We start from the raw sequence: 12,301 nt of genomic DNA, 5'->3' as shown, positions 1-12,301 counted from the left end.
AACGACCGCAACTTGTCCCAAATTTTGAAAAGAATGGAATTACATTTTGACGTCAGATTTTTTTTAAACATTATAAGGTAGCAGACATTTTCCCTGTCGGAATTTGACAAAAAAATTGGTAGCGCATAGGAGACAAGGTAGCGGAGGGTAGCTAATTGTTCAGCTTCGATCACATTCCATTCCCTGTGTATTAGATAGCTGGTTTACATTTGATTTTGAAAAACAGAAAAAGATAGTGTCTTACATGTTGTCTTCAGACATTACTAAATAGTGATGTGTAACGCATCATAAGACTCAGAGAAAAACTAACATTTATTAAATTCATTTAATTTAATTATCAGGCAAACGTTGTAATTAAAGCGTCAAACTAAAGGACATCTAAGCTTATAATTGATGTTCCATGAGATTCCAGTTGACCTGTCGTCTATTTGCATAGCGGGTATAGCAGTCAATGAAACATGTTGTTGAAATATTGTGTGACATAAGAATGGTAACAACATTGTAGTTGACCCCTACCTAGTAGATCACAATCCAAAATAGACATCACCAATCGATCAAACTTCGTTGTGAATAAGAACTTGCCCAATATTAGAGTGAATATGTATGATTTGAACATCGAATTTTATTGGTAATATTCCAACATAACACTACATTTTGGACGTTGTTTAGGTTTATCGCTGATATTATTCACCGAACAAAACGAATATCTCAGCATTTACGGGCAGGATTCAGCTTCGGTGGTATCAATTGTGCCTCGAAATGTATCGCCCTTTCCTGGACAGAGTGGATTTTTCGCAATGCCAGGAACAGTGACGTCAGTATCAATGACCGAGGTAGGTAATACAGTATTCTGACAATGGGATAAATATTCAAAAATGCATAGGGACCTATGGATTGATAATTTTAACTATGACTGTAAAGAAAGATTGACGTTTTAACAAAGGTTTCAATACCACACTTCCGTCCCGGAGTGTTTAACTCTAAGTTCTTGGCTTTAGAAAAGAACATCTCAGACCAGGATTCAACCGATTTCAATTTTGAAGCATGACTCACACGTTCGTCATGGATCATTTTGGCAACCACTACAAAGTATTTCCATAAAGCACCTCAAAGAGTTTAAGATACTTAAAATATGGATAATGGTTGTATCATATTTTACTTTCACAACTAGCAAGGCAGTTTCAGCGATATTTCGAGATGGCTATTTTCAGATCCTAAATACATGTCAAGATAGTGCTGGGCAATAAATGCTGGGTAGAGTTTAGGGCTTTTTCACATAAAATGTCTGGTGTTAATTCAATTTTATTTTGGAAACTGCTATTAAAGACTTGGTATAGTTGTAAGGAAGCATGCAACAACAAAAAAGTGATGCCGTGTATAAGACTCATCGCCCGAAGTACACAGATGAACTACTTATTGCCTTACAACATATTTAATGAAGACTTGGAGATAATTAAGTCGCACTCCTTACACCCCCTCCCCCCCCACACCCCCACACACACACACAAAAAAAAATAAAACTTACTATGGAAGTATATTACAAGAAAAATGTAGCCGTTGCCGTTTGTTGCCGTTTGTTTTTACAAACACCATGTGCAAATTAAATTTCCTTGTTAACTTTTCATTTATTTGATTTCGGGCAAAAGTACCACCTTTAAAATCTGAAACTGTTGTCTTGGAAACGATTACCGTTTCGGACCGTAAATACTTCATAAATGTCTCGTGCCAGAATTATCTTCAATAAACACGATTGGAACTAATTTAGGATAATTGGATTTTCATATTTTTCAAATTTCTCAAAAGTGTTAGGTGCTCTAAAGCTTAATGTTGCAATATTACAATTTACTCATAAAAACAAGTGTATAACTTAAAAAGAAAAGTAGATGTGCTTACATTTGTAGATCAAACAGACATTGCTTCGTCATCCAATTATCCTAAATTGGTTCCAATCGTGTCAATATCAATCGTGATCTTGGTAATTTGAATGGTTAACCTTTGTTTGCGGTTGAAATTTGCAACAAAAGTGACATCTTTTTCGTGTCATCTAAAGTACATGAAAAACTACATTTCGCAGCAATCCTAACCGTTTTCCATGGACTTTCGGGCAAATTAATCTTCGACCCCCACTCATACTATATAATTCCCTTGTAAATGGCCATTGTTTTATATCTCGATCCTTGTTCGCTAAACTTGAAAATTGATATATGATTTATGTTATGTTTGTCATTATAACATCTCTTTATTTCAGATTCTAATAGATCGCTTGAGCAAACCATACGGCAATTGCACAGAAGATACAAGTCACATACAATTGCCACTTGGCATTAAGAAACCCAGTACAAAGCTTAAATACTCGTTACTGGTAAGAACAGCAAATTTGACAATGAATTTGGCCTTGCCCTTGGCAATGAACATTAAAGTTTGAAAAGTCTCTCTCTCTCTCTCTCTCTCTCTCTCTCTCTCTCTCTCTCTCTCTCTCTCTCTCTCTCTCTCTCTCTCTCTCTCTCTCTCTCTCTCTCTCTCTCTCCAATCTATTTGTGTCTGCAATATATAGAAACAGGGAAGGTAAAGTTGCTGACATTCATACTTTTTACTTATTATTTCTATGTTTACACTGCTTTTGCTCGAGCTATTTTCATCGATTCACATGCTTTAGGGTATTTCTTGGTTTCTGCCAATCCCCACTTTCGAAAAGAGATATACAGATATATGTACAGACAAATCGGGTTTTGGACAGTGAGAGAACGAGACAGCGAGAATGTAAATGGTCTGATAGACAGACGTAGGGTTGGCAAGTGATGAAACGCAATAATTGGAGTCTCTTCGAAGAATGGTTAGCCATGCAGACAGTTCACCCATTCATCTGCTCTCTGCGTGCCTACCACAGCAACTTAAAAGCGGATCGTCAATGATATTTGAAAGGCCAGTAACTGTTCGGCCTTTTCCAAATTTCAGGCGTGCGAGACAGCATGTTATCGAAGATCATTATTACATTATTGCGGTTGTTCGGACTCGCTGGCCATCAAAATCCCACCATGTCGCATAACAAATGAAACACAAGGTAATTGCTTTCAAGTCAATTTCTTTTCTCTTGTATTTATGAAATGTTCAATTCCGGTCCTTTGATCAATGCTGCCCGGAAAGGAATGGTTATTCGTTTTATTCATGTGTTCCGTTTTACAGAGATCTGTCTCCAGCTGATTCGCTTCTTCTTCTACTCAGATTTGTTGCCATGTAATTGCCCGCCACCTTGCAGGTATGTTAATGTTTTTGAACACGCATGACAAAACAACCAACAGCATAATTATCAACCAGTGGTTACAAATGGGAAATGAAAATACAAATTCGCTTTCTGTTGTAGGTATTTTCTCAAATATTTGACTTTAATAATATTGCTGAAGTCAAGAAAACTGATCAACCATCTTTTAGAATTAGTATCACTAGATAAATATCCTAAGGTGTATGACATTGCATATTTTCTGACTTTTCTTACTTTAAAGGGAGACAAAATATCAACTGACGATATCACAGTCCAAATGGCCATCTGATGCATACTTGGTGAGACTATTGACTATTTATCTGTTATACATGTATAAATACATCCTACATATACTCAGGCAAACCCTATCGCTGTTGAGACTTTCGTCAGTGTAGTCCATAATTCCTTGTTCAGTAAATTACAAAGGTACTCAGACAAACCTTACGGCAACCAATCGGAAACACATGCAAAACAAACCTATGTAACTTTATGAAACAAGTCTCCACGAATTTTATTATTTTACAACATAGGAGGTTCCTGATGACAGAATTGCCCTGTGATTAGATTAAGGTCTTTACATTGATTAATTTGGAAGACCTAGAAATTTAAAAAGTGTCTCGTGCGTATAATGTTCTCATAGCGCATGAATATTAGAGACTGTTTTACGTATCCTACGCTTTAATTGGATATCATCTGTGTATACAGAACAATCTGTTGAAGCTGGTAAAAGTTAAAAATCCGAAGACAAGAAATCTAAATGACCTGGAGTCTGCAAGGTAAGAATACACTATAGATTGTACTAAATGGCGATAGGATAGACATTGCTATCAAGGAAGAAATAAAAATATTTTTAAAGAAATTGAAATATCTTTCGATTAGTGTGATAATCTCAAGAAAAGTACTCCATGAAGACTTTGCCTCGCTCTGACCCTCCGAACAGTGAGTTACTGGCAGTCGTGTATCTTTAAGCAACAAAGCACACCCAGCGATGGTATACCACGAGACTTTGACCAGTGCACGACATATATGCTCGGGCGATATCAAGTACATATATGAAGTGAACTGGTCAAAATCGAGCGGTATACAGTCGCTGGGTGTGATTTATTGCTATTATATCATAACATGATATTGAAATTCTGGCATGGAACGTCAAAAGAAGGGTTTTTTCTCTTACAGCGAGCTCACGCTTTTGCCAGCCGTTGTATATTGCCAATACACCACAGTTCTTTTAGCTTCTCGACCAATCGATTGGCTGTATTGAGGCCATCAAATACTAGCATGGTATCTTTTATGTTTTTGAATTTTTGATGTTTTCTCTCCCTTTAGATCTAATCTAATCCGCCTCAATGTCTACTTTGAATCGTTGAACATACAATCAACTTCGCAACTTCCTGCTTATAAGGTAATTCAACCAGTCTAATTGTCACTTGATGGCAGTACTTAAAGGGCGGTGGTCGTCGCGCTGTGCATGATCCTTAGCCCCCCCCCCCCCAATCCGGTTGTAAACAAGGTCGCCAAATTAAGTTACAGGTTGATTACAATAGTTGCGATATTGCCACTTGTTAAAGCGGCGGTCAGTCTGTCCCAAACATTCCCACTTACAAAGTTAACATGCAATAACAGGTCAGTTAATCTGAGTTAAATAACTGCTGAATATTTAACAGGAATAACACGCAGTATCGAGATCACATTTGGTCATTTTCATAATTTGGCTCGGCTACTGTTATCGCTCGAGCGTACTTGAGAACATTTACCCCGTACGCATGTTACAGTAATACCTCAACACACTATCAAATGACCGGGCTCTAGTCCACAACATCGCTGGCAAAGACGAGAGCTTTATTTCCAGAGGCCCAACAGGAGTCCAGTCGACCATAACGCAAGCGACAAAAATCCACGTAGCTCGCAGAGCAATGCCCGCTGCAGTAGCTGAGCAAGGAGAATTTGTTCCGTGTTCCGGCTGCGTGAACGTCGGTGTCGAGAGAACCGGGTGTATGGCGCTCCCCGTTCGGCTGTGGAGAATCCGACTTTACTACGAAGTTTGCCCCTGTGGTGTTGTGCAACCGATAATTCCGAGTACAGGTATCAAGTCAAGCAAAGGACTTTTATAGGTCTTTTTGGGGGTTATTTCATTTGAACTCAGACCAGCAATCAGGAGGTACAACAACGAAGTTTGCGTAGCACCAGCGGTAGGCCTACACTTGGCCTTTCGATATCGATTACTGTAATGACACGTCCGTATGGATAGCCATGCGATGTCGTGAGTCAAGTCTGTCACGGGGCCCGTACGTTGTGGATCCGGATTCTCTCTTATCCGTGTACGTCAACGCATCGTAGAGAACTACTGTCTATGGTCAACGCGGTGACCGGTCTCCCTCAGGAGCGTTTAGCTATTATGGCAGGGGATCGGCAAAATCCAGGGGGTACCTTAAATTTGAAAACTGCAAAGGGGAGGGGGAGTCATGTACTTTTCAAACAGCTCAGAGGGGGGTCACTTAATTTTCATAAGTATCCTTCCCGTCAATAAGTGTTTAGAAATATTCTGGGAGATAAAAATGATTCCCTGCATGATTTCATTCCCTGAAGTCATTTAACTGTAAATCTGAACAAACGTACAATTATCTGTCATATGAACATCTTGCCTTGGCAATTTTGAGGCTTCTCTTACTGTACGTTGAGCTCAATGAACAATTCCTATTACTCACATATTAGAGATTTAACGAGTTTTGTCAGGGAAATTATTTAACTGTAACCTGTAGACTACTAGTACCACGTAAAGTGAAATAATACTTTTAAGTTAAAATTCCGATATCAATATTGTTGTCAACATCTGAACTTTCAAATATCCTATTTTAATCAAGTACATTTGTATCTATTGTCAAACACCTATAAAAGCACAAATTAATTTAGTTTAGCATTGTAAAAAAAATATATTCATAGTTTTCTCATAGACTCCAATGTATAGTGAATCAACATATCGGTGAAATTCCAAAATCCAATTTCTTGCACACATCTGAGAATCTTTTTTTATTATATCGCCCCCAAGAGGTGTTTTTGTGTGCAGCTTTACTAAAGCAATGTTGGGGGTGTCATGAATTTTGTCATCTTAAACGGGGGGGGGGGGGGTTTCATCAATTTTTTGGTGCAATGGGTAGGGGGTTCACTTACTATGACTGATGCGCAGGAAGAATTTGCCGGCCTAGCCCCGGCCATAATAACTGAACGCTCCCTTGTCGATGCAACACCATCTCCCGTGTCCTCCTCTTGCTTGCCGATCATTGTGTGTAATTTTTGTGTGAGGCATTCTACTTGTTGCTGGCCGAAATATAATACTAATTGATCGTTTTACGGATGTTTTATTGCTGTAATGTACATAGCATTGTGTACAACCAACGTGACATCGCGCGATCAAACCCCATTTGTTCACCGTAACTTCGTGCAGTAATATATACTCAGCGATATAATGCTCCGAGTGTATTGTCTCAATGTTGGTAGCGTTACATGAGTTAATAATAGAAATACACTACTGAAGTTCGTTTCTGATCTTAATATTTTACTGTTGCATGATCTTGAGTCTTACAGAAGCTTAGGGACCGCTTCCATCTCACTCCGATTGAAGTTGAGAAGGCTTATGTTTACAAAATATTATGTTTATCAACAAAAAATTCGCGTACGCGCAGCGCAACGACCACCGCCCTTTAAATGCCAATAAATTAATCTATTTTATGTTATCTTAATTTATGTTTTACCAACAACCCATCTGAAATTTGAAAGCTATGGCGGGCAAGACAAAATGGGATAGAGGTATTTTAATTTTGCAAGTTTGGGTCAATGGATGAAATGTTTTTGGAAAACCAGCATGTAAAAAGAAATTTAGTATTTTGGTGTTATGTGTATGACATGTCATTTGATTCATACAATTAAGATTATTAATCTCTCATGCCGTAATATATTCACATATATTGCACTTAGAAACACTGGCTACTCGATACTTTAATTTGATCTTGGCCTTTTGGTTGTGGATATGAACAACAAAATGAATAAAATGGCTGCATACACACATGCATCCATGCATACATACATACATACATGCATGCATGCATGCATGCATGCATGTGTGTATGCAGCCATTTTATTCATTTTGTTGATCATTTTGTTGATCATGCATGCATGCATGCATGCATGCATGCATACATGCATACATGCATACATACATACATACATACATACATACATACATACATACATACATACATACATACATACATACATACATACATACATACATACATACATACATACATACACTGTAATGCCCTTATTTTTTCTGTTTTGATCACACAGTGGGAAGATCTGCTGAGTGATGTTGGCGGTACATTTGGACTTTACATTGGGTTGTCACTTATTACTTTGTTTGAGATAATTCAATTTTTTATCAGCTTGTGTTCAATGCTTTCTAGGTCAATGACAGTATTCTGACGCATTTGCAAAATTAAAAAGTGTTTGCATTTACCTTGACACTGGTCCCAAAAACAATCCAATACATAGTTGTCGAATACTACACACTTAAAAGTTATTCTTTGATTTCGCACACAATTTTAACATTAAGCATTAGCAGCAGTCAAATGAGGAATATTTGCAGAGCTTACGGTAAATTAAGAATGAATCCTGCAAGCATTTGATTTATGTATCCATTTTAATAACTGCCTTTAATATGCACCCTTTCGAAACTGATTGCAATGTTTGTGCGAAAACTGTATAATGACGGCATTTGACATTTGATTGACAGCACTTTGAAATTTTGAATAATGATAAATTTTATTTAACAGCACAAGTACGGATAGCTGTTGGTAGAGGAAAAATGTGTACAAAATTAAACATTTTTTTGTTGATAGAATAGGTATGTTAACTTGAATTGTATTTTTCAATTTAAATTATACACATTTCATACATTTTTTTATAATAGCACTTAACATATATATCAATAAAATGGAGAGAGAGTTGCATATTTCAAGTACTGTAAATTTATTCAAAAGAGTTGAAATTACAATGGAAACAATCCAGGAATTTGGGAATAATTTTTTTTCAGAAAAGATATGGGAATTAAAAATTCGTTCGATGAACCAGTTTGCTTGTCGGTCGAACTTTCTTATAGAAGAGGGGGAAAAAGATGCCAGAAGGTAACAGACTCAATTCAAACGTTAAGATGTTGATAAAGTATTGTAAAGTCATATATTCCATAACACTGCATTTCCATTCTTTTGTCTACTTTTCGTGTAAGGTGATCATGACCTCATGTACATATGTGGTACGCATTTAATTCATTATAATGCTTCTGGTGCTGTGTACCTACTATCTTTCTCAATCGCATATGTCAATTTACACTTACATACTAGTATACACCATGTTAATACATTGTCTGGTTATGTAAATACCCGAACAGGGTAATGCAGTGGTCCTTCATGTATGTGTTTGGCGGAATATAAATTACCTTATTATACATCTACCATCGAGAACAATAGAATTTTGCGTGCGCTAAAAAAGCCGTACGGAACGCCCGTTCCGTAACACGTTCGGTTTCAAGGCGCCCCATCCCCTGCGGCTGTATCTGCGCGTTCACTGTTGAACGGTTTCAAGAGACTCATTGGACGAGTGCCAGAACATGTCTCGCGCGCGCTCTGTACGTACGTGTGTAGTGCACACACACACACTATCCAGAACTTGCAGAAGCGCGTCCGAGATAGCACACCACACTTGCGCTATAAATCGGAAGAAAAATTGTTGACATTGCACGAAACGGTCATTACTCTGACAATTTGATGCCCCAGTCACGAATATAAGATGTATAATAATAAGGTTATTACGAAAATACCGCAAAGGATGCACTCGGACATTGGCGCCGCGCATCGCCCTCCGCTTCGCGTCGGGCGATACGCTGCGCCAATGTCCTCGTGCATCCTTTGCGGTATTTTCGTAATAACCTCATAGTAGAGCTTCTTATAAGATCCCAAAAACTGAGCGTTCAATTCATTTCTACTCTTAGTTTCGAACGATGTATCGATCCTGATCACTAAGGAATGTCTTCTTACTTATTCTTGAGTTTATTAAAAGCTGTGTTACAGAAATTCCAATTCCGATATACATGTATGAAACAAACCAAGGCTTGTCTCTTGCGGTGCTTTTCGGAAAATGTACAGCTTCCGACAACTCATAAACCCTCGTTGAAGTCATTGTTTCAGGCCGTTTATTATGCAGGAGAGACAATTAGCCCTGAGTATACAGCACTCATTCATGAACAGTTGTCAGAAGTTACCAACAATTGTTGTGCCTACATCAGTTAGACGTAAGCAAATGATGAATATGCGTGTTTAAAGGTATACAGTCACCTGTAATCTAAATATGCCCATACAAGGTAAAAGGGGTATTCCTTGGTATTCAAAATGCCCTTGTGAGGGCGCTGTTTTTAAATAGCGGCCACCCGTATTAAATCTGTGATTGGTTAGATTTCTCTTTACATGGTAACTGTGACAAAACTGGAATAGGTGACAGTATACCTTTAAGCATACTTTACTCCTCATAGCTCCATTGGGGGTTAGTGGGTTATTATCTCATCCTGTAATTGGCCTAACGCCTGTTGGATGATGGACTGAAAAAAAACACAAAAAAACAAAAAAACAAAAAAAACAAAGCAGTATGATTTACTTGACCTGGAGATACGGGACGATTCGATTCGTGAACATAATCAGTGCGAAGCTCTAGCTCATTTAATCAAATAATCAACGAGAGTTAACATAGCACCAATTCAAAAAACAATAATTATACAGTGTGACGTAAGGCATTAAGACGCTTAATGCCTTACGTCACACTGTATACTCTTTCTGACTCAGATTTCAGCCATCTGTTGCACAAAATTTAATCACTTGACTATCATCACGGTCGTGTGTATAGAACATTAACCTACAGCGATAAATCATTGAACATTGATTTGTATTGGCAAAATAAGCAAAATAATTGAAGAAAATCATTGTATATGTAAGCAGATTCAGCATGTATGTTTTCTTGACGACAAAAGAGCATATTGTATAGTTCACTTGAGCAAGGTATATATACAAATTTGAAACTCTCATCGTGGGGTGTGTATAACCAGCATTGAGAGTGTACGTACTGCATAGCACTTTACAAATACAGCACACAAGTGGGACGTTGAAAATAGTTACGGAGCGTTTGCTGGGGAGTTCAATGCTAATTAATATTCCGCAAGACTCGACAAATCACTCTACAAAACTTAACAAGTATCATATGCAAGATGAAATGTTCTTGTACAGGCGCAACTGAAAGTCGTGTATGTATCCATCGAATCACGTGACACGGGATTTAGTGCTGACATAGTACATACTGGACGTTCAGAGCTATGCACGTTTGAAGATTACAGCTATATTGATATTACGGTATCTTATAACTAAATACAAATACTGACATTGCCAGTGCCTTACAAGTGCATCGAATGTTGAACCCTAAATGTAATGCATTTGGTACTCCTGTCTCTTGATTTCGAAACGCAACTCTATTTATGTATGTTGTTACGACAAAATGGCATATGCGACAAATAAGTGCAACGATCGGACAAGTCGGCGGGGTGTCAACGAACTATCGAATACAAGGGCGATTAATTGCTTTAATGACTCCTGGCAGTCCGTGCAAGCATGCCTTTGGGGTTATTGCCGAGACACAGATTCGCGCATTCAAACAAGGCCGAATGAATTTACAACATTAAATGTCCCGTACTTTGTAAATTTGGACAGCAGAGGATTATTACTCAGACCTTGAATTGAAATCTGAGGTTAAAGGTATATAGTCACCTGTAATCTAAATATGCCCATATATGGTCAAGGGGGCGTTCTTTGGTATTCGAAATGCCCATGTGAAGGCGCTGTTTTTAAAAAGCGACCACACGCTTAAAATCTGTGATTGGTTAAATTTTCTTTTTCCATGGTAACTGTGGCAAAATTGGAACAGGTGACAGTATACCTTTAACTTTCACTACCACAAACCGTGCATTAAAATCTGAGGTAGTCTGTCATTAACCTGACATTCAGCGTTTGTAATGTTGTGAGTGCAAAATTCTTTCCCTCTTTCCGAGAATGGTCCGCCTTCATTTCCCTGCTCCCGAGGTATAGTTTACAGCTATGAGCTGATTATTTCCCTCTATGACTTGGTTAATAGTCGCTAAAGGACGAAGAATGGAAATAGCTGTATTGTGGTTCACCAAATCGGACGTCTGTTATTCCCTGCTAGGTTCGATAGAAATATAAATTTTTACTATAACCCAAACGGGATTCGAACCCCCACACACTCACGGCAACATCGCCTAGCTGCTAGGCCTCACACAAAACCAGTCGGCCACCGCTTCCAACCCAATAATAGAAGTATTATCATCGGTGTCCCATACGTCATAAATATGTTGTTTTCGATAAGACTGGATCGGAGATCGATAAATACACATAAATTCAGTAACTGCAAATAATGTAGTAAGAGCTTGAACCTTTTCCAAACGCAAAAACCGACATATTGTTGCAATGCAAACTCAGAAAAGTTAATCTTGTTGTTACAATTTACAACAAGTGTTAATACTGTTAATTCGCCATTACTAAGAAATCAATTCTTGGGTGGAATAGAATAGAGTGGGGATTTGCCTGGGTGACTTGTTACCGTGCGTTGTGAGTTCGAACCCGATTGTAAACACTGTATTAAATCGTCTCACAACAATGTCCTACATTATAACAGTATACACGACTATATTCGGGTGGTAGAATCGTAATATATGAAGCATAACCAAAGGCAATTATCAGACTGTACTTTAATCAAGGGTAACTGTCACGCATGAGAGGTTCATTTTATAGGCCGACTGTTTGTATACATAATTCCATTTTAAAGGATGAACAATTAATGTCGTAGTGATTGATCACAATCCACGTAAGTTGGTATGCAGCGAAGCAATGTGTGATTAATATGCACCCTAAAAGCAGAGTGGGACTATTTATG

The 12,301-nt window shown here is 38.0% G+C and overlaps 1 protein-coding gene across 2 annotated transcripts in view; it reads left to right on the top strand.

The window, feature by feature from the left end:
- Window positions 1-8,326, top strand: part of LOC139118749 (uncharacterized) — a 41,434-nt gene extending 33,108 nt beyond the window's left edge. For both annotated transcript variants that reach the window (XM_070682174.1, XM_070682173.1), the window contains exons 17-24: window positions 670-833; window positions 2,249-2,362; window positions 2,956-3,061; window positions 3,184-3,256; window positions 3,501-3,558; window positions 3,965-4,035; window positions 4,586-4,661; window positions 7,604-8,326. In XM_070682174.1, the coding sequence (XP_070538275.1) occupies window positions 670-833; window positions 2,249-2,362; window positions 2,956-3,061; window positions 3,184-3,256; window positions 3,501-3,558; window positions 3,965-4,035; window positions 4,586-4,661; window positions 7,604-7,738 (797 nt within the window). In that variant the 3' untranslated portion in view covers window positions 7,739-8,326. The remainder of the gene's footprint in view (window positions 1-669; window positions 834-2,248; window positions 2,363-2,955; window positions 3,062-3,183; window positions 3,257-3,500; window positions 3,559-3,964; window positions 4,036-4,585; window positions 4,662-7,603) is intronic.
- Window positions 8,327-12,301: the final 3,975 nt, after the last annotated feature.

This window comes from Ptychodera flava, chromosome 19 (genome assembly GCF_041260155.1).
Source record: "Ptychodera flava strain L36383 chromosome 19, AS_Pfla_20210202, whole genome shotgun sequence".
In the NCBI taxonomy this organism is placed as follows: Eukaryota; Metazoa; Hemichordata; class Enteropneusta; family Ptychoderidae; genus Ptychodera; species Ptychodera flava.
Note: the sequence above shows the minus strand (reverse complement) of the source record. Positions and strands in the feature narration are given on the sequence as shown.